Below are 22,864 nucleotides of genomic sequence, written 5' to 3'. Positions count from 1 at the left end.
CTCGTATTGTGAATGGCTGTGATACAATATGCCATTCTCCAGGGCTGCATCAGGGATTCCATGCGACGGAGGGTGGATGCATGTATCCTCGCTAACGGAGGACATTTTGAACATTTCCTGTAACAAAGTGTTTGAAGTCACGCTGGTATGTTCTGTTGCTGTGTGTTTCCATTCCATGATTAATGTGATTTGAAGAGAAGTAATAAAATGAGCTCTAACATGTAAAGTAAGCGTTTCCGGACACATGTCCACATAAAATATTTTCTTTCTTTGTGTGTGAGGAATGTTTCCTGAAAGTTTGGCCGTACCTTTTTGTAACACCATGTATACAGATTGAATAACATCGGGGAGAGGCTACAACCCTGTCTCACTCCCTTCCCAACCACTGCTTCCCTTTCATGTTCCTCGACCCTTGTAACTGCCATCTGGTTTCTGTACAAATTGTAAATAGCCTTTCGCTCCCTGTATTTTACCCCTACCACCTTCAGAATTTGAAAGAGAAATTCCAGTCAACATTGTCAAAAGCTTCCTCTAAGTGTACAAATGCTAGAAACGTAGGTTTGCCTTTCCTTAATCTAGCTTCTAAGATAAGTCGTAGGGCCAGTATTGCCTCACGTGTTCCAATATTTCTACGGAATCCAAACTGATCTTCCCCGAGGTCGGCTTCTATGTTTTTCCATTCGTCTGTAATGAATAGCTACATACTTTCTCATAATTACTTTAACCATTCTTATTTAATTTCTGGTAGGTCAGCTTAATTACTTATTTTTTTATGTTTTCAACTTGATCCGATTAGGGCCATCAGGCCGGCTCTTACATCGTACTAGGCTTTCACACATACAGTATCTAATACATCATAGTTCCCTAAGAAGTAACAAGCTTAATACGTCAACTAGTATTAAAATGATATCAGTGTCTGAAATGGCAGTGTGAGTGAATTATGCTAACTGCGAACTAACAAATTTAATATTGGCATTACCTGTACTACTGCACCAGCAGCCACTAATAGTGATAACAATATTAATAATGACAATTGTTATGACATGAATAACAGTATGATAGTGGCAGATATGAGAAGAACTTTTATAGATCGCCGGCCGGAGTGGCCGAGCAGTTCTAGGCACTTCAGTCTGGAACCGCGCGACTGCTACGGTCGCAGGTTCGAATCCTGCCTCGGGCATGGATGTGTGTGATGTCCTTAGGTTAGTTAGGTTTAAGTAGTTCTAAGTTCTAGGGGACTGATGATCTCAGCAGTTAAGTCCCATAGTGCTCAGAGCCATTTGAACCATTTTATAGATCTAGAAATCAGATGTTTTCTTCTATAGCGAGTTGGAGGTAAAGGCAATTTACGGAGAGTACACTGGCTAAGAGTACTGGGAAATGAGGAAGATCATACTGGAAAGATGGATGTACAAGGGCAATGAGTAGGTACAAGGACAATTGCAAACTTATTGTCGTTTTAATAGAAATGTCATTAACGATGGAGTGAGTCAGAAAGGATTTTGCTCTGATGAGATCGGGTGTTTCTGCAGTGTTGTTCAGAAAAGAGCGTTAAGGTAGAGAAAAGATATGAGGGACGGTGAATGAGGGATAGTGTTCATTGATAACACAGTAAAGAAGACAGAGAATATGGAAATCTTTGCGCTTGTCTGCACGCAGCCGGAAGAGTAGCTGAGCATATGATGGTGAAACGTGATCAAAGAGTTGAACGTCACGGATATAATGAACACAGGTGTTCATAACCAATTCCAAGCGCAGTGAGCTTTCCTGAGAAAGGTCTTGCATGATAATATCACTGTAATCAATAATTGGAAGTATAAATGTTTTCACAAGTTTGTTTTCCATGTCAGGAGGGAAGAGCTTTATATACATTTGTAGAGCATCAAGAGATATTTACATTTGCATCTATTATTACTCCTAGACCCTTAAGGAAAGAAATTGACATTTGTCCCATTTAAGAACAGAGTTGATGGGGATTTTATAACGCTTAATCGCACTAAATAATAAGGAATAAATATTTAAAGAAAGACATGATAGCAAAACAAGAAGTAATGATAATGATGTAGGCCAAAGCAATGAATTAAAATTTGTACCATCAAGAAGTTTCGAACCTGGGTTTCCTATTTACTACACAGATGCAGTATCCATTACACCACACTAGCAATATAGATGTTACATCTCTATGTGTACCATAGTACTTCTCGCTCACTAATACACATTCCATCTCATGTAAGCGGAAGACGCGGGTTCGAATTCTGATGCTGGTAAAATTTTTAATTCATTGCTTTGCCCTACATCATTATCATAGATAAGTGAGACTCGGTATGTCTCAGGAATACTAACTATATATGATTAATACATCACCTATAGGCAGGATTAACGCAATTCCGCTCATTGCGAAGGTGCTATTCCAACATCGGAGAGCCTTGGCGACAATGAAGCGAGTTTAAAAGGGGAATAGCAATGGGGTGGGGCGTGAGCTGAAATTTGTACTCGTGAGGGAGACGTACTAGGGTATCCCATGCAGCTGTGGTCTATCTAGTGCTGGTATGGTGTAATGGATTGTGAGAAAGAGACCTTTGTTCAAATCCTTTTTTTTTTGCTGTCTTGTCTCTTTATACATTTATTTTCTATCACATAGTGGGACTGAACATTCTGAAATTTCAATACCGGGACGGAGGCTGATAAGATTATCTGTGAATACGAACTTCGCAGGATGAAGTAAATAATTTTACACAGCACAAAACGCTACTTTTATCTGGTTACCTTCTATCATTCAATCATCTTGTGCCAGTTATTTCATATGCATCCTCTTACATTTAAATGAACCCTTTCTATCAGTATTACAGTGACACATGTGAACTGGTTTTTCGTCTGCGTCTTCGTTGTCTCCTTTTCCGTAAAGAAGAAGACAACTGAACTGTCTGTAGAGGCAGAGATATTAATTTGAATTTAATCTACGATTCGCAAACCCTGTCTCAGAAAGGCTTTTTTTAACATGATTATTAAATATTAAAAAACACCTTCTATCAACTCTGGATGCGGAAAATCACAGATATATTATAGACATATTGATTTCGGAAGTAGCATTTCTTATTGCTAAGTGACACAATTTGGCCTTTTATCTTCTATCATTTGATTTGTATCATCACCATTGGAACGTTCTGAATGCAAAGGCGAAGGAGCAAGAAAGAAGCATTTACTAGCACTTTTGTTTGACAGCTGAAATGTATACCGTTGCTATACTAGTACTGATCCATTGTGCAACATGTGTAATCACGTCTTCTGCATAATATGCGTGTATGGACTCGTTCAGAAATCTGGTCTAGTAACCTTAGACACTAGTCTGTTCTGGTACATTTTCACACGGAATTGCATTCTTAAATAAATATTATTGCTCCGGTACTTTTACTGTACAGCTCTAAAGTCTCCATGGAGTTGGTATTTGCTTGTACTGTACAGGGAGGCTTTTGTCTAGTAGCACAGTATTTAGATTTGATCTTTGGGCTGGCAGACCCAGCAGTTTGTAAGGGGACCCAGAGATAAAGTGGACTTAGAATCACGATGCAGCAAAGGATTTCCCACGAGCACAATTCATTGATTGGCGTAAAACAATCCTAGGAACGACTAGGGAATGACCAACCTACGTCTGGATGCTTAATCTGACGACACTTACTCAATGAACTGCCAAAACACACCACGATGGTTGATGGTGTCACCTGCAGTTGGAAGAAGGGTAGATCCAGCAATCCACGCTAGTCTATCCTGGGCAAGCCTTTTCGTTTCTGCATAGTTACTGAACCATTCAACCATTTGAACCTGATTATTGTATTCTAGCCTTGTTGTTCCTCGATAATTTTTGCCCCCATTTACCGCCATTACCAAATTTACGATTCCTTGATGACTTAGGATGTGTCCTATCACCTGCTACCTTCTTTTAGTCAAGTTAGCCATAAATATCTTATCCCGCCCCCCAAATTGGATTCAGTACCTCCTCTTTAGATCTACCCACCTGATCTTCAGCATTCTTATACAGTGCTTCGTTTCAAAAGATTCTAATTTCTTCTTGTCTGGACTGTTTATCATCCATGTTTCACTTCTGTATGAGATTACATCCCAGTCAAACTGCTTCAGAAAAGACTTCTTAACACATAATCTTATATTCGATGTTGACAAATTAATCTCTTTCATAAACGCTATACTTGCTATTGGCACTTTGTACCTTGTATCCTCTCTACTCCAACTTCGTCAGTTATTTTGCTGTTCAAATAGTGTCTCATTTCCTAATACAATTCTCTCAGCATTCCACGCTGTAATTCAACTACAGTCCATTAACCTCGCTTGACTTTAGTTGATCCTCATTTTACAACCGTTTTTGAAGACACTATCCATTCCGTTCACTTACTCTTCCAAGTATTTTTGTCGTCTCTGACAAAGTTACCGTGGAACTGGCAGACCTCGAAGTATTTATTCCTTCTCTCTAAACATTATATCTCTTTGCAAATTTTTCCTTGGCTTCCTTCATTGGTTGCTCAATGTACAGACTGAATTACATCGGGGATGGGTTACAGCCGTTTCCTACACATTTCTCAATAATGACCCCCCTTTCTTGTCATTCCGCTCTTATAACTGGAGTCTTGTTTTTGTAGATGTTGTAGGCAACATTTTCCCGTACAACACTAAATACAAGGAGTTTTTCTCTTATTTTCCCTCTGGCGAGAAGCTATTAAAATTCCACCCTCCACTGCGTGGAATAACCTATGCTGTATTTCGCCATCTGTACGACTACACGGACTCACAGTGATAAAATTTTGTCGAGAGTGCAGCGGCGTAAATAGGGCAAACATCCACGAACTTTTGCACGATTGTTTTTTGGCCAGTTGTCTGACGCTGTCGTGTTTCACTACTTGGAAAAGCATTTTCTCTATTTCGTAAGAACTCTCTCTCAAACACGTTATTACTAATTAACAGCTGGTCGGTGCTGCCGTCCAAGAATAAAAAAACTAAACTCCTCCCGAACAGGCCATGAAGGCCCAACGGTACCGACCGGCCGCCATGTCATCCTCAGCCCACAGGTGTCACTGGATGCCGATCACTACACCGCTCTCCCGGCCGTACGTCAGTTTCAGAGACCGGAGCTTCTAATTCTCAATCAAGTAATCAAGTAGCTCCTCGGTATGCCTCACAAGTGCTCAGTGCACCCCGCTTGCCAACAGCGGTCGGCAGACCGGATGGTCACCCATCCAAGTTCTAGCCCAGCCCGACAGCGCTTAACTTCGGTGATCTGTCGGGAACCGGTGTTACCACTGCGGCAAGGCCGGTGGCGTCGTCCCAGAATGTATTTACTTTTATGGCTTGCTTCCCAGTTGCAAACCTCATGTATTTCTTTGCGGTGGTATAAATACGTAAGGTTCCGCGGTCACTGGTAATATCGTAGTATTCTTGTGGGTATACCACCGCGTCGCCTTATAAAATATTAATAAGCTAAAATACTGAAATATCCGACGTTTCGGCAATGTTACAGCGGCCTTCCTCAGGGCATAGTCGTAGGATATTTTAATATTTAAACATTTTAGTATTTTATACTATGACGTAATAGTATACTCAAAAGAATTTCACGGTAATTCACGGCGGCAGCTCTTCTTTGTCACACTGCCAAGATTGGCTGTTGCGGTTCTGAGCACTTCCATTCGTCCGGCTGAATAACAGTGTGTGTATATATATACACTCCTGGAAATGGAAAAAAGAACACATTGACACCGGTGTGTCAGACCCACCATACTTGCTCCGGACACTGCGAGAGGGCTGTACAAGCAATGATCACACGCACGGCACAGCGGACACACCAGGAACCGCGGTGTTGGCCGTCGAATGGCGCTAGCTGCGCAGCATTTGTGCACCGCCGCCGTCAGTGTCAGCCAGTTTGCCGTGGCGTACGGAGCTCCATCGCAGTCTTTAACACTGGTAGCATGCCGCGACAGCGTGGACGTGAACCGTATAAGCAGTTGACGGACTTTGAGCGAGGGCGTATAGTGGGCATGCGGGAGGCCGGGTGGACGTACCGCCGAATTGCTCAACACGTGGGGCGTGAGGTCTCCACAGTACATCGATGTTGTCGCCAGTGGTCGGCGGAAGGTGCACGTGCCCGTCGACCTGGGACCGGACCGCAGCGACGCACGGATGCACGCCAAGACCGTAGGATCCTACGCAGTGCCGTAGGGGACCGCACCGCCACTTCCCAGCAAATTAGGGACACTGTTGCTCCTGGGGTATCGGCGAGGACCATTCCAACCGTCTCCATGAAGCTGGGCTACGGTCCCGCACACCGTTAGGCCGTCTTCCGCTCACGCCCCAACATCGTGCAGCCCGCCTCCAGTGGTGTCGCGACAGGCGTGAATGGAGGGACGAATGGAGACGTGTCGTCTTCAGCGATGAGAGTCGCTTCTGCCTTGGTGCCAATGATGGTCGTATGCGTGTTTGGCGCCGTGCAGGTGAGCGCCACAATCAGGACTGCATACGACCGAGGCACACAGGGCCAACACCCGGCATCATGGTGTGGGGAGCGATCTCCTACACTGGCCGTACACCACTGGTGATCGTCGAGGGGACACTGAATAGTGCACGGTACATCCAAACCGTCATCGAACCCATCGTTCTACCATTCCTAGACCGGCAAGGGAACTTGCTGTTCCAACAGGACAATGCACGTCCGCATGTATCCCGTGCCACCCAACGTGATCTAGAAGGTGTAAGTCAACTACCCTGGCCAGCAAGATCTCCGGATCTGTCCCCCATTGAGCATGTTTGGGACTGGATGAAGCGTCGTCTCACGCGGTCTGCACGTCCAGCACCAACGCTGGTCCAACTGAGGCGCCAGGTGGAAATGGCATGGCAAGCCGTTCCACAGGACTACATCCAGCATCTCTACGATCGTCTCCATGGGAGAATAGCAGCCTGCATTGCTGCGAAAGGTGGATATACACTGTACTAGTGCCAACATTGTGCATGCTCTGTTGCCTGTGTCTATGTGCCTGTGGTTCTGTCAGTGTGATCATGTGATGTATCTGACCCCAGGAATGTGTCAATAAAGTTTCCCCTTCCTGGGACAATGAATTCACGGTGTTCTTATTTCAATTTCCAGGAGTGTATATATATATATACACATATATATATATATATATATATATATATATATATATGTGTGTGTGTGTGTGTGTGTGTGTGTGTGTGTGTCGGTGGGTGGGTGGGTGGGTGGGTGGGTGTGTTATAACAGCGAAACAGGTGTAAGGCGCATCAGCCAACTTAACTTACGCTGGTTACGTTGCAGCGGATAAATAGCAATCTCGTGAGATGCCCGCCACCGTTGTACATCCACTGCTGCCCGTCGAAGTCTGTCTGCAGTGTTTCGATGAAGGCCTTCGCCATCTCTTGCCCTGCTGAGCCGGGCCGTGCAGACATATGCATCGCACTGTTGGCAACCGTTATGTTGTCCTCCGCTCCAGCCCAGTCTTCACCCAACTCAGACAGGTTCCTGTGCAGTAAATTTCAAAATCAGTTAGCTAATGATTCAAAGCCGGTTTAAAATGTTTCAAATTTGTATGAAACGTTGTTTCTAAAAATCTCTAAAATTTCTTACCAGATATATTTCAAATTTTCACATGATACTCTGATAAGCATTATAACAGATATATTTTTTTTAAACAGTAAGTTACAATCTTTCCACCAAAACCGTCTGCGAGAAAGAAAACGCTGTGTCATACTGTAAAAAAAACATTTTTTTCTCTTTTTTTTCTCGCAGTCAGTTTTAAATGTGATAGCAGGGCTCTTAAACCATTAGACAAATTATTGCTATTGTACATGTCATTTTTAAACAAATATTGCATATACATCACTGTGCTCTTTTGTTTTCTTTCTCGCAATCGGTTTGGCCAGAAAACGTGTATTAGAAAAGTTGTATCTATGGCTTAGACTTTTGATTAAAATACTACTACGCAATGTGAATCATCCGATACTTGACAATGCCACAATTTTCGTCACTTAAACTACTATGCTCACAGATGGGCAACTGGAGATGTTTCTCTCACACCACATATACCAACAAGCGAGTTTACCATTCACTTTAAGTGAATCATTGTTTTCCATACACTAACCCAGAAACTAAAACTATATGCTGTTAGGAAGTAAGTTATACATTTCTAAACAACAAATTACACGCAATATTAATTGTGACCGGGCCAAATATCTCACGACATAAGCATCAAACGAAAAAACTACGAAGAACGGAACGAAACTCGTCTAACTTTAAGGGGGAAACCAGATGGCGCTATGGTTGACCCGCTAGATGGCGCTGCGATAGGTCAAACGGATATCGACTGCGTTTCTTTCAAGTAGGAACCCTCATTTTTTATTACATATTCGTATAGTACGTAAAGAAATATGAACGTTTTAGTTGGACCACTTTTTTCTCTTTGTGATAGATGACACTGGAATAGTCACGTAACATTCCGCCAGTGAGGACGCTATTTGCTTCGTGATACATTGCCCGTGTTAAAATGGACCGTTTACCAATTGTGGAGAAGGTCGATATCGTGTTGATGTATGGCTATTGTGATCAAAATGCCCATCGGGCGTGTGCTATGTATGGTGCTCGGTATCTTGGATGACACCATCCAAGTGTCCGGACCGTTCGCCCGGTAGTTACGTTATTTAAGGAAACAGGAAGTGTTTAGCCACATGTGAAACGTCAACCACGACCGGCAACAAATGATGATGCCCAAGTAGGTGTTTTAGCTGCTGTCGCGGCTAATCCGCACATCAGTAGCAGCCAAATTGCGCGAGAATCGGGAATCTCAAAAACGTCGGTGTTGAGAATGCTACATCAACATCGACTGCACCCGTACATATTTCTATGCACCAGTAATTGCATGGAGACGACGTTGAACGTCGTGTAGAGTTCTACTACTGGGCACTAGAGAAATACGGGACGATGACAGATTTTTTGCACGCGTTCTATTTAGCGACGAAGCCTCATTCACCAACAGCGGTAACGTAAACCGGCATAATATGCACTATTGGGCAACGGAAAATCCACGATGGCTGAGACAAGTGGAACATCAACGACCTTGGCGTGTTAATGTATGGTGCGGCAGTATGGGAGGAAGGATAATTGGTCCCCATTTTATCGATGGCAATCTAAATGATGCAATGTATGCTGATTTCCTACGTAATGTTCTACCGATGTTACTACAAGATGTTTCACTGCATTACAGACTGGTGATGTACCTCTAACATGATGGATGTCCGGCACATAGCTCGCGTGCGGTTGAAGCGGTATTGAATAGCATATTTCATGAAAGGTGGATTGGTCGTCGAAGCACCATACCATGGCCCGCACGTTCACCGGATCTGACGTCCCCGGATTTCTTTCTGTGGGGAAAGTTGAAGGATATTTGCTATCGTGATCCACCGACAACGCCTGACAACATGCGTCAGCTCATTTTCAATGCAAGTGCGAACATTACGGAAGTTGAACTGCTCACTGTTGAGAGGAATGTCGTTACACGTATTGTCAAATGCATTGAGGTTGACGGACGTCATTTTGAGCATTTATTGCATTAATGTGGTATTTACAGGTAATCACGCAGTAACAGCATACGTTCTCAGAAATGATAAGTTCACAAAGGTACATGTATCACATTGGAACAACCGAAATAAAATGTTCAAATGTACCTACGTTCTGCATTTTAATTTAAAAAACCTACCTGTTACCAACTGTTCGTCTAAAATTGTGAGCCATATGTTTGTGACTATTACAGCGCCATCTATCACAAAGCGAAAAAAGTGGTCCAACTACATCAGTCATATTTCCTTACGTACTACACGAATATGTAATAAAAATGGGGGTTCCTACTTAAAAAATCGCAATTGATTTCCGTTTGACCTATGGCAGCGCCATGTAGTGGGCCAACCAAAGCGCCTTGTGGTTTCCCCCTTCAAGCTAGACGAGTTTCGTTCTTTGTAGTTTTTTCGTTTGATGCTTATTTCGTGAGATATTTGGCCCGGTCACTATCAATGGATCATCGTGTATATCCTCATTTATGGAGCACCCTGTATATCCTCATAAATGGATCACCCTATATATATATATATATATATATATATATATATATATATATATATATATATATATATATATATATATATATATGAGGGCTATTCCGAAAGTAAGGTCCGATAGGTCGCGAAATGGAAACCACGGTAAAAATCAAAAATGTTTTATTTGCAACAGTTAGATACACCTTGCAGCTACGTATCTCCATAGTCGCCGACCCGACTTAGACGTGTATCGTAGCGTTGTACCAACTTTCCCATACCCTCGCTATAGAAGGCAGCCGCCAGTGCTCTCCGCCAATTCTCTACGCTGGCCTACGGCTCGTTGTCTTGTGCCGAAATGTTGTCTTCATAACCAGCGGTTCATGTGACCTGAGCTGAAACTCAGAGGGAGACAATTACGGGCTGTATTGTGGGTAATCTCACATTTCCATTTGAAAACGATGCAGGAGCATCTTCATTGCCCCTGCAGAATGCGGCTGAGAATTGTCTTGAAGACGAAACAGCACGACAGTTATGTAATGTTAGCTGCATAGCTTCAGGGGAAATTTCTCACCAGGCCCCCGTACTTGGCGGCAGACACTATTTTCTAGACATCTTTACGCACTCACTGCGAGCTCAGAAATGAGAAGAGCGACGTGATGCTAACTGGGGTTATACTAGAGACACTACCCAACACATCTGTGCAAAGCTTTATCGGATTTTCATAGTCGTTTCCATTTCGTGACCGATCGGACCTTACTTTCGGAATAGCCCTCGTATATATATATATATATATATATATATATATATATATATATATATATATACTTCTGCGTGCATGCGCGCGCGCGCGTGTGTGTGTGTGTGTGTGTGTGTGTGTGTGTGTGTGTGTGTGTGTGTGTGTGTGGTTGACAAGGAATTACTCACGTCTACATATCTTTTTTTTCTTTTTGTAAAAAGAGGTTAAAAAGTGAGAAATGTTCAGAATGTAATCATATGTACAAATTAATTTGTGATGTGATTGTAAAATGACTCGGGCCACAACATCACTACCTATCGTGCAAAATGATACATGGAACATGTAACTAACTGTATACACTTCGGCTGGTCATTCGTATGTTGGGTTTTCCGAACTTTTAGTTCAAAAAACCAATTCATACTCTCATAATATAGTATCCAAATAACCAAAAATTTATGTTCTGAAGTTCTGTAGATGTAGTGTGTACAAAAAAATGAAAAAAAAAACAAATAAAAACCAAAAACGAAAACAAAAGAGTCTTTTTCATACATATTCTCTATGATTAATTATAATTTTGTGTTACATACTTTCGAAGAGGGAGAAGCCTCAACAAGGGCCAAAATTTGCATCCTTACATAATACCGGGATACATGCCAGATTAGGACGACATGCAATTCCCGTAGATATTAGGAATTGCGAAGCATTACCGGGTCAGCTAGTATATAAACCGGGTTTCTTACCTAAGTCATTAGGTGCGTTTTGTATGATGTTTCGGTAGATATTTGCAGTTTTAGTTTTAGTAATGTTTTGCGATACTCGCCAGTTTAGTAAAATGCAACAGTCTCCAGTGTTTTGCCCTCACGACAACCAGCTGCAGGGAATGTAATGTTCGTATATCTGTACATTAAGGCCAGGTTAGGCGGTTTATTAACCTATTGTTCTGGTTTCTTGGATTTGCTATTATAAGTAGGGTCCCTTACAATCTGATACGTTATATCTCGGTTCGGTCTAGTTTCCTGTTGGTGACTGTATTAAATAGGTTCAGAACCATTTAAGGACTTTGAATACTTTTACTCCTTCACCTGCATTCAATTTGCACATCGATGCTTATCTGGACCCAGCTGCTCAATACCACCTGTAGTATGATGCTTCGACACAGAGAAATGGGAAGTGTGAGTAAACCATCAGTTACCAGCTGTTTGCGATTTTATTCAATTTCAATTTACCACGAAGCACAACTAGTATTTCTGCAGCGACAGCATTGTCCTGGTCCACGCTGACTGCTCAAGCCATGCAGCAGTCCTTCTCTGTCGTTATGGTGTAGTTGCTATTCTTCGTGTTTAACTGTCCCGGTTAGTACATATCGATCATACAAACATCGCTCTAGACTACTTTTGAGCAGCTCTATCGAATGGGCATGTAAAATTCCGTTTTAAAAACCAATTTTTAAACACAGTTTTTTCGCCATGGGAAACAAACCGATGCTTTCCGACGGCTGACGACTATATATATATATATATATATATATATATATATATATATATATATATATATATATATATATATATATATATATGTTACAAAAAGGTACGGCCAAACTTTCAGGAAACATTCCTCACACACAAATAAAGAAAAGATGTTATGAGGACATGTGTCCGGAAACGCTTAATTTCCATGTTAGAGCTCATTTCAGTTTCGTCAGTGTGTACTGTACTTCCTCGATTCACCGCCAGTTGGCCCAATTGAAGGAAGGTAATGTTGACGTCGGTGCTTGTGTTGACATGCGACTCATTGCTCTACAGTACTAGCATCAAGCAAATCCGTACGTAGCATCAACAGGTTAGTGTTCATCACGAACGTGGTTTTGCAGTCAGTGCAATGTTTACAAATGCGGAGTTGGCAGATGCCCATTTGATGTATGGATTAGCACGGGGCAATAGCCGTGGCGCGGTACGTTTGTATCGAAACAAATTTCCAGAACGAAGGTGTCCCGACAGGAAGACGTTCGAAGCAATTGATCGGTGTCTTAGGGAGCACGGAACATTCCAGCCTATGAATCACGACTGGGGAAGACCTAGAATGACGAGGACACCTGCAATGGACGAGGCAATTCTTCGTGCAGTTGACGATAACCCTAATGTCAGCGTCAGAGAAGCTGCTGCTGTGCAAGGTAACGTTGACCACGTCACTGTATGGAGAGTGCTACGGAAGAACCAGTTGTTTCCGTACCATGTACAGCGGGTGCAGGCACTATCAGCAGCTGATTGGCCTCCACGGGTAGACTTCTGCGAATGGTTCATCCAACAATGTGTCAATCCTCATTTCAGTGCAAATGTTCACTTCACGGATGAGGCTTCAGTCCAACGTGATCAGATTGTACATTTTCACAATCAACATGTGTGGGCTGACGAGAATCCGCACGCAATTGTGCAATCACGTCATCAACACAGATTTTCTGTGAACGTTTGGGCAGGCATTGTTGGTGATGTCTTGATTAGGCCCCATGTTCTTCCACCTACGCTCAATGGAGCACGTTATCATGATTTCATACGGGATACTCTACCTGTGCTGCTAGAACAAGTGCCTTTACAAGTACGACACAACATGTGGTTCATGCACGATGGAGCCCCTGCACATTTCAGTCGAAGTGTTCGTACGCTTCTCAACAACAGATTCGGTGACCGATGGATTGGTAGAAGCGGACCAACCCTCTTGACTTTCATTTATGGGTGCATTTGAAAGCTGTTGTGTTCGCAACCCCGGTACCAAATATAGAGACTCTTTGTGCTCGTATTGTGAACGGCTGTGATACAATACGCCATTCTCCAGGGCTGCATCAGCGCGTCAGGGATTCCATGCGACGGAGGGTGGATGCATGTATCCTCGTTAACGGAGGACATTTTGAACATTTCCTGTAACAAAGTGTTTGAAGTCACGCTGCGTGTTTCCATTCCATGATTAATGTGATTTGAAGAGAAGTAATAAAATGAGCTCTAACATGGAAAGTAAGCGTTTCCTGACACGTGTCCACATAACATATTTTCTTTCTTTGTGTGTGAGGAATGTTTCCTGAAAGTTTGGCCGTACCTTTTTGTAACACCCTATATATATCTTCCTCTATAGTGTTTGCCCCCTACAGCTCTCTCTAGTACCATGAAAGTCATACCCTGACGTCTTAAACAGATGTCCTGTCACCCTTCCCCTTCCCTTCTCTTTGTCAGTGTTTTCCACATATTCCTTTCCTCTCCGATTCTGTGCAGAAACATCCTCATTCCTTACCTTACTAGTCCACTTGATTTTCAAAATGCGTCTGTACTACCACATACCAGATGCTTCGATTCTCTTCTGATCCGGTTTTCCCACAGTCCATGTTTCACTTCCATACACACATCAGCAGAAATTTCCTCCTCAAATTAAAGCATATGTTTGACTCTAGTAGACTTCTCTTTACAGAAATGCCCTTTTTGACAGTGCTAGTCCGCTTTTGATACCTTCCTTGCTCCGCCCGTCACCGGTTATTTTGCTGCCTAGGTAGCACAGTTGCTTAATTTCATTTACTTCGTAACCATCAATCCTGAAGTTACGTTTCTCGCTGTTCTCATTTCTGCTACTTCTCATTGCTTTCGTCTTTCTTCTATTTACTCTCAGTCCATATTCTGTACTAATCACACTGTCCATTTCGTTCAGCAGATCATGTACTTTTTCTTCATTTTCACCCAGGACAGCAATGTCATCAGCGAATTGTATCATTGATACCCTTTCATTTTGAATTTTAATTCCAACCTGAACATGTCTTTTATTTCCGCCATTGCTTCTTCCACGTACAGACTGTAGGGGCAAAAGACTACATCCCTGTCTTACACTATTTTTAATCTGAGCACTTCATTCCAGGTCGTCCACTCTTATTATACCTTCTTGGCTCTTGTACATATAGTATATTATCCGTCTCCCGCTATGGGTTACCCTTCTCTTTCTCAGAATTTCGAACACCTTGCTGCATTTTACATTGTCGAACTCTTTTTCTAGATCGACAAATCCTATGAACGTGTGTTGATTTTTATTTAGTCTTGATTCCATTATTTAGTTTGCATCAGAATTTCCTCTCTGGTGCTTTTAGCTTTCCTAAAGCCAAACTGATCGTCATCCAACACCTCCTCAATTTTCTTTTCCATTGTTCTCCCCCCATGAACCATGGACCTTGCCGTTGGTGGGGAGGCTTGCGTGCCTCAGCGATACAAATGGCCGTACCGTAGGTGCAACCACAACGGAGGGGTATCTGTTGAGAGGCCAGACAAACATGTGGTTCCTGAAGAGGGGCAGCAGCCTTTTCAGTAGTTGCAGGGGCAACAGTCTGGATGATTGACTGATCTGGCCTTGTAACATTAACCAAAACGGCCTTGCTGTGCTGGTACTGCGAACGGCTGAAAGCAAGGGGACATGCAGCTTTACTGTATGATTAAATGATGATGGCGTCCTCTTGGGTAAAATATTCCGGAGGTAAAATAGTCCCCCATTCGGATCTTCGGGCGGGGACTACTCAGGAGGACGTCGTTATCAGGAGAAAGAAAACTGGCGTTCTACGGATCGGAGCGTGGAATGTCAGATCCCTTAATCGGGCAGGTAGGTTAGAAAATTTAAAAAGGGAAATGGATAGGTTAAAGTTAGATATAGTGGGAATTAGTGAAGTTCGGTGGCAGGAGGAACAAGATTTTTGGTCAGGTGATTACAGGGTTATAAATACAAAATCAAATAGGGGTAATGCAGGAGTAAGTTTAATAATGAATAAAAAAATAGGAATGCGGGTTAGCTACTACAAACAGCATAGTGAACGCATTATTGTGGCCAAGATAGACACAAAGCCCATGCCTACTACAGTAGTACAAGTTTATATGCCAACTAGCTCTGCAGATGATGAAGAAATTGATGAAATGTATGACGAGATAAAAGAAATTATTCAGGTAGTGAAGGGAGACGAAAATTTAATAGTCATGGGTGACTGGAATTCGTCAGTAGGAAAAGGGAGAGAAGGAAACATAGTAGGTGAATATGGATTGGGGGGAAGAAATGAAAGAGGAAGCCGCCTTGTAGAATTTTGCACAGAGCATAACCTAATCATAGCTAACACTTGGTTCAAGAATCATAAAAGAAGGTTGTATACCTGGAAGAATCCTGGAGATACTAAAAGGTATCAGATAGATTATATAATGGTAAGACAGAGATTTAGGAACCAGGTTTTAAATTGTAAGACATTTCCAGGGGCAGATGTGGATTCTGACCACAATCTATTGGTTATGAACTGCAGATTGGAACTGAAGAAACTGCAAAAAGGTGGGAATTTAAGGAGATGGGACCTGGATAAACTGAAGGAACCAGAGGTTGTAGAGAGTTTCAGGGAGAGCATAAGGGAACAATTGACAGGAATGGGGGAAAGAAATACAGTAGAAGAAGAATGGGTAGCTCTGAGGGATGAAGTAGTGAAGGCAGCAGAGGATCAAGTAGGTAAAAAGACGAGGACTAATAGAAATCCTTGGGTAACGGAAGAAATATTGAATTTAATTGATGAAAGGAGAAAATATAAAAATGCAGTAAATGAAGCAGGCAAAAAGGAATACAAACGTCTCAAAAATGAAATCGACAGGAAGTGCAAAATGGCTAAGCAGGGATGGCTAGAGGACAAATGTAAGGATGTAGAGGCTTGTCTCACTAGGGGTAAGATAGATACTGCCTACAGGAAAATTAAAGAGACCTTTGGAGAGAAGAGAACCACTTGTATGAATATCAAGAGCTCAGATGGCAACCCAGTTCTAAGCAAAGAAGGGAAGGCAGAAAGGTGGAAGGAGTATATAGAGGGTTTATACAAGGGCGAAGTACTTGAGGACAATATTATGGAAATGGAAGAGGATGTAGATGAAGACGAAATGGGAGATAAGATACTGCGTGAAGAGTTTGACAGAGCACTGAAAGACCTGAGTCGAAACAAGGCCCCGGGAGTAGACAACATTCCATTAGAACTACTGATGTCCTTGGGAGAGCCAGTCATGACAAAACTCTACGATCTGGTGAGCAAGATGTATGAGACAGGCGAAATACCCTCAGACTTCAAGAAGAATATAATAATTCCAATCCCAAAGAAAGCAGGTGTTGACAGATGTGAAAATTACCGAACTATCAGTTTAATAAGTCACAGCTGCAAAATACTAACGCGAATTCTTTACAGACGAATGGAAAAACTGGTAGAAGCGGACCTCGGGGAAGATCAGTTTGGATTCCGTAGAAATGTTGCAACACGTGAGGCAACACTAACCTTACGACTTATCTTAGAAGAAAGATTAAGAAAAGGCAAACCTACGTTTCTAGCATTTGTAGACTTAGAGAAAGCTTTTGACGATGTTAACTGGAATACTCTCTTTCAAATTCTGAAGGTGGCAGGGGTAAAATACAGGGAGCGAAAGGCTATTTACAATTTGTACAGAAACCAGATGGCAGTTGTAAGAGTCGAGGGGCATGAAATGGAAGCAGTGGTTGGGAAAGGAGTGAGACAGGGTTGTAGCCTCTCCCCGATGTTATTCAATCTGTATATTGAGCAAGCAGTAAAGGAAACAAAAGAAAAATTCGGAGTAGGCATTAAAATACATAGAGAAGAAGTAAAAACTTTGAGGTTCGCCGATGACATTGTAATTCTGTCAGAGACAGCAAAAGACTTGGAAGAGCAGTTGAACGGAATGGACAGTGTCTTGAAAGGATAATATAAGATGAACATCAACAAAAGCAAAACGAGGATAATGGAATGTAGTCAAATTAAATCGGGTGATGCTGAGGGAATTAGATTAGGAAATGAGACACTTAATGTAGTAAAGGAGTTTTGCTATTTAGGGAGTAATATAACTGATGATGGTCGAAGTAGAGAGGATATAAAATGTAGACTGGCAATTGCAAGGAAATCGTTTCTGAAGAAGAGAAATTTGTTAACATCGAGTATAGATTTAAGTGTCAGGAAGTCGTTTCTGAAAGTATTTGTATGGAGTGTAGCCATGTATGGAAGTGAAACATGGACGATAACTAGTGTGGACAAGAAGAGAATAGAAGCTTTCGAAATGTGGTGCTACAGAAGAATGCTGAAGATAAGGTGGGTAGATCACGTAACTAATGAGGAGGTATTGAATAGGATTGGGGAGAAGAGAAGTTTGTGGCAGAACTTGACTAGAAGAAGGGATCGGTTGGTAGGACATGTTTTGAGGCATCAAGGGATCACAAATTTAGCATTGGATGGCAGCGTGGAGGGTAAAAATCGTAGAGGGAGACCAAGAGATGAATACACTAAGCAGATTCAGAAGGATGTAGGTTGCAGTAGGTACTGGGAGATGAAGAAGCTTGCACAGGATAGAGTAGCATGGAGAGCTGCATCAAACCAGTCTCAGGACTGAAGACCACAAAAACAACAACAACATTGTTCTGTATATCATTATTGTCAGCAACTTGGAAGCATGAGCTGTTAAGCTGATTGCGCAATAATTCTCGCACTTGTCAGCTCTTGCAGTTTTCGGAACTGTGTGGATGATATTTTTCAGAAAGTCAGATGGTGTATCGCCAGATTCATACATTCCACTCTCTAACACGAATAGTCGTTTTGTTGTCACTTCCCAAAATTATTTTAGAAATTCTGATGGAATGTTGTCTTATTTGATCTTAAGTCCTCCAAAGCTCTGGTGAGTTCTGATTCTAATACTGGATCCCCTATCTCTTCTAAATCGATTCCTGTTTCTTCTTCTATCACATTAGACAACCCTTCCGCTTCACAGAGCCCTCAATTTACACTTTTTCCACCTATCCGCTCTCTCCTCTGAATTTAACAGTGGAATTCCCGTTACGCTCTTTATGTTACCACTTTTGCTTTTAATTTCACATGACGTTCTTTTGACTTTCCTATACGCTGAGCCAGTCCTTCCGACAATCATTCATTTTTCTATTTCTTCACATTTTTCAAGCAGCCATTTCGTGTTAGCTTCCCTGCACTTCCTATCTATTTAATTCCTCAGCGACTTGTATTTCTGTATTCCTGAATTTTCCTAAGCATTTTTTGTACCTCCTTCTTTCATCCATCAACTGAAGTATTTCTTCTGTTACCGATGGTTTCTTCGCAGTTATCTTCTTTGTACCTATGTTTTTCTTTCCAACTTCTGTGATTACCCCTTTTAGAGATTTCCATTTCTCCTCAACTGTACTGCCTACTGAGCTATTTCTCATTGCTGTATATACAGCCTTAGATAACTTCATGCGTGTCCCGTCATTCGATAGTATTTCCGCATCCCACTTCTTTGCATATTGATTCTTCCTGACTAATCTCTTAAACTTGAGCTTACTCTCCATCATTACTAAATTGTGAACTGAGTCTATATCTGTTCCTTGGTACACCTTACAATCTAGTGTCTGATTTCGGAATCTCTGTCTGACCATGATTTAATCTAACTGAAATCTTGCCGTATCACAAGGCCTTTCCCTAGTATACTTCCTCCTCTTTTGATTCTTGAACAGAGTAGTTGCTTTTACTAGTTGAAGTTTATTGCAGAACTCAGTTATGTTATCTGACCCGTATTATGAATGTCTTTCTTTCTGGTTAAGTCAGTGGAACATCCCTGGGACACACAACGCGTAGCCCCAGTTCTTTAGTTCACACTACAGATCCAACGCAAGTTTCCATCTGTCGCCGGTTAGTTTGCTCAAAGCCACAATGCCGCTGAATGTCGGATATTTCTTCTGTCAAATTTATTTAAGTATACTAACGAAGACATTTGTACCAAACGATCCATGTGAAAAGATTGATTAAAACTCTTAGACCATTAGCCTTCATTGTAAGCCATCGATCCAATACACCCTCAAAAACGATAAAATTCCAATTACATAGATTAAACAAAATGAAGCATATGACATTAATACTTCTTTCAGAAATTTCGGTAATTAATGAGTGTACAACCAATTTAATGTTGGATGTGAGGATTTATGAAGAATGCTAAACAAGTAATGATGATACAGTAGTATAAAGGTATGTGCCCTGATTTTTGTCAGGCGATACGCAGTTACATTAAAAAGTTATCCATGTTTTCCAAGATGGCGATTTCCGTTCAAAATAAATCGTGGTGTGATCTCGAATACTTTCACGAGTAGGGATACATCTGCAAGGTAGAATTGGCAGTCAGTGGATGTGAGCATCTGCTAACGGAACATTCCAATGGTTCAAATGGCTCTGAGCACTATGGGACTTAACAGCTATGGTCATCAGTCCCCTAGAACTTAGAACTACTTAAACCTAACTAACCTAAGGACATCACACAACACCCAGTCATCACGAGGCAGAGAAGATCCCTGACCCCGCCGGGAATCGAACCCGGGACCCCGTGCTCGGGAAGCGAGAACGCTACCGCGAGACCACGAGCTGCGGACGGAACATTCCAGTGCGGCCCTTCCAGAGCTGTGCAAAAGACAGGTTGGCTACAAAAAGTAGTCCCACTTTGCTCTGTCGACTGTCATTCTTTTGAGGAGAGATTTTTACATAGCATTCGAGACAAGCAGTGGCTCTCACGTATGGGTCGCACTGAGCAGGTCATTATGCTCTTCCCCGATACGTACAGTCAGCCTCCGACCACATGGATCTAAATTTTTGAGGGGATGTTGTAACAGTGTTCCTGGGTACTAAGATCTCGGAAGTTTAGGGAAGGCTGTTGGTTTTCGACGAACGGACCGATTAAGCATATTTTTGCTCACTAAACGCATGAACTTGATTAATTGATATTACGATGGCATCTCGTAAGTACCATCTAAACCGAACGACAAAGTCTCTCATGTTGCCGTTCACGTTATGCTATCGTCATCTACTTACTTGTCACAACTCCTCGGGAGCTCGCCTTCATTTTCTTGTACATCTCAATGTTTATTCTTCTTCTTTTTCTTCTTCTTCTGCTTTTCACATTTTACGCCTTAGTTCTGTCTTCAAACTGGCAATCTTGTCTCCCTCTGTCCTTCGTGGTTGCGCTGTAAGGCCGTCTTTGGGATCGTTGTATCTTCCATTCGTTCTGAATGTTTCTTCCTGTTTTATATATGGTCTTCTATTTTGCGACTTGCTGCATAAATACTCACTTCATGGCTAATGTTTTCATTAGGAATCTTGTTCAACTTAGAGCCAGCTTTCAAAAATGGTTCAAATGGCTCTGAGCACTATGGGACTCAACTGCTGTGGTCATAAGTCCCCTAGAACTGAGAACTACTTAAACCTAACTAACCTAAGGACAGCACACAACACCCAGCCATCACGAGGCAGAGAAAATCCCTGACCCCGCCGGGAATCGAACCCGGGAACCCGGGCGTGGAGTGCCAGCTTTGACTGCACATAAAATTTCATATCAGCCGCCTGAACATGGCTGGAATCTCTGTCTTCATAAACCAGGATTCAGAGCCACAAAGTAGAATAGTTATAGACATCACCGTATAGAATTTCATTTTCATGTCTTTTCATGTATTTCTAACGTTCTGTGTATAGCGCCACAAATACTCTGATATCTCTGACTTAGTGTCTGCATCCGTATTTTCGTTAAAGTAACTTAACCCACTAGATAACTGAAGTGCTGAAACTGGTCCAAAAATCTGATCAGTTACTGTTTTGTTTCATTCTGGACATATCCCAAGGAGTGCCGTTGTCTTGGTTTTACTTACTGTTATCTTAAAATTGTAACCCTTTCCATTTAATTGTAAAAGATGGATTGACTTTTGTAGTTCGTCTTCAGAATTGGCTGTTAATACAATGTCGTCAGCATATAGTAGTGTGTTAATATGTTACTCTTGCTTATATGTAAGACTACAGTAAGCTAACGTAGACCACCATAAGTATGCGTAGACTACGGTAGTTTTCTTAGTAACTTTGGTCGGTCGAGGTCATACCCACATTACGTGCACATTGTAACTGTTGAATACATATTAGGCATTACCGCATAACGGTTGCTTTCTTTACGTGTGCTGTCAGTGTCTTACTAGAATCCCCTAAAATCCAAAAGTGGTGAATCATCTACAAACTAAGTGACAGTATGTAAAGGACTGGGTAACCCATAGAACATAATTGTTCTACAGAGTTCTCCTCCTGTCCGTTAGTTGAGAATAAACAGTATTGATAGCAGAACTGAAATTTCCAATGTTTGTAATTCAGGTTTCATTCGAAAACTGGTGATATGTAACGTGAAACTGAGGGATGTTTTACTAAAAATAAAGGAAACAATACAGATTTATTATACAGCGCTATGAAAAGCAATTTCCTCGACAAAAAGCTAAAATAAAAAAACCGCAGATAAAAAATGTCAGACATAACTTCAATACTTCGTCTAACTTACATAAAACCTGTTTCTCTTATTCATAAGCAACTTTCGAATTTATCAATAATAACAGGAAACTCTTGCCTTTGATCATGATGAATGTTCTATTAAATAGAAAATAACAACTACTACTTACATTTTTTCTGTCTGTGCATTTAAACTGTACTTGAATCTAAAGTAACTGTTTTGGTTGCATAAAAGCTCATAAGTTACAACTTTTTATTCATTAAGAAATGCAATTTGTATTGTGTAAGGATGTAAAATACACAATGGACCAACACTGATTGATATGCGATTCTAATTATATGCAAAACAGACAACCAAACTAAAAACAAAGAGAAATAGTCGGCAGTCATTTTCTCTCTTAACGTTCATTTGTGTTCCTTTCCTTACAAATTCTACCAGCACTACCGATAATCCTAGCACTTAATATTTCATTTACGTGAGCGTTCCAAAACTACCAAACAGCGGTTTTTGTAGAGCGCAACTATATTTACATGGATCCCTTCTTCATTTCCATTACATAAATTATATTTATTTCCATTATATAAATACACCGATAACCCAGAACATTATGAGCATTGCCCACTGTAACGTTGGACGCCGCTTGGTGGCGTTGCGGGTGCGTATCGCAGTAACGAAAATATGTATGTAAGCGGAGGAGACACGGCCGGAGGAT

At 41.7% G+C, this 22,864-nt stretch overlaps 1 protein-coding gene and 1 pseudogene across 6 annotated transcripts in view; both read right to left on the bottom strand.

Moving 5' to 3' along the window:
* Positions 1-22,864, bottom strand: part of LOC126237244 (lactosylceramide 4-alpha-galactosyltransferase-like) — a 244,967-nt gene that overhangs the window by 45,641 nt on the left and 176,462 nt on the right. For all 6 annotated transcript variants that reach the window (XR_007545056.1, XM_049947156.1, XM_049947154.1 and 3 more), the window contains exon 4: positions 7,312-7,531. Coding sequence is in view for 5 of the 6 variants with exons in the window: in XM_049947156.1 (XP_049803113.1) it covers positions 7,312-7,531 (220 nt within the window). In the remaining variant the exon portion in view is untranslated. The remainder of the gene's footprint in view (positions 1-7,311; positions 7,532-22,864) is intronic.
* On the bottom strand, positions 5,208-5,325 carry LOC126238215 (5S ribosomal RNA; annotated as a pseudogene).

The sequence above is a fragment of the Schistocerca nitens genome, chromosome 2, assembly GCF_023898315.1.
Source record: "Schistocerca nitens isolate TAMUIC-IGC-003100 chromosome 2, iqSchNite1.1, whole genome shotgun sequence".
NCBI lineage: Eukaryota > Metazoa > Arthropoda > Insecta > Orthoptera > Acrididae > Schistocerca > Schistocerca nitens.
The sequence above is the reverse complement of the archived record's forward strand: the minus strand, read 5'-3'. Positions and strand labels throughout refer to the sequence as shown.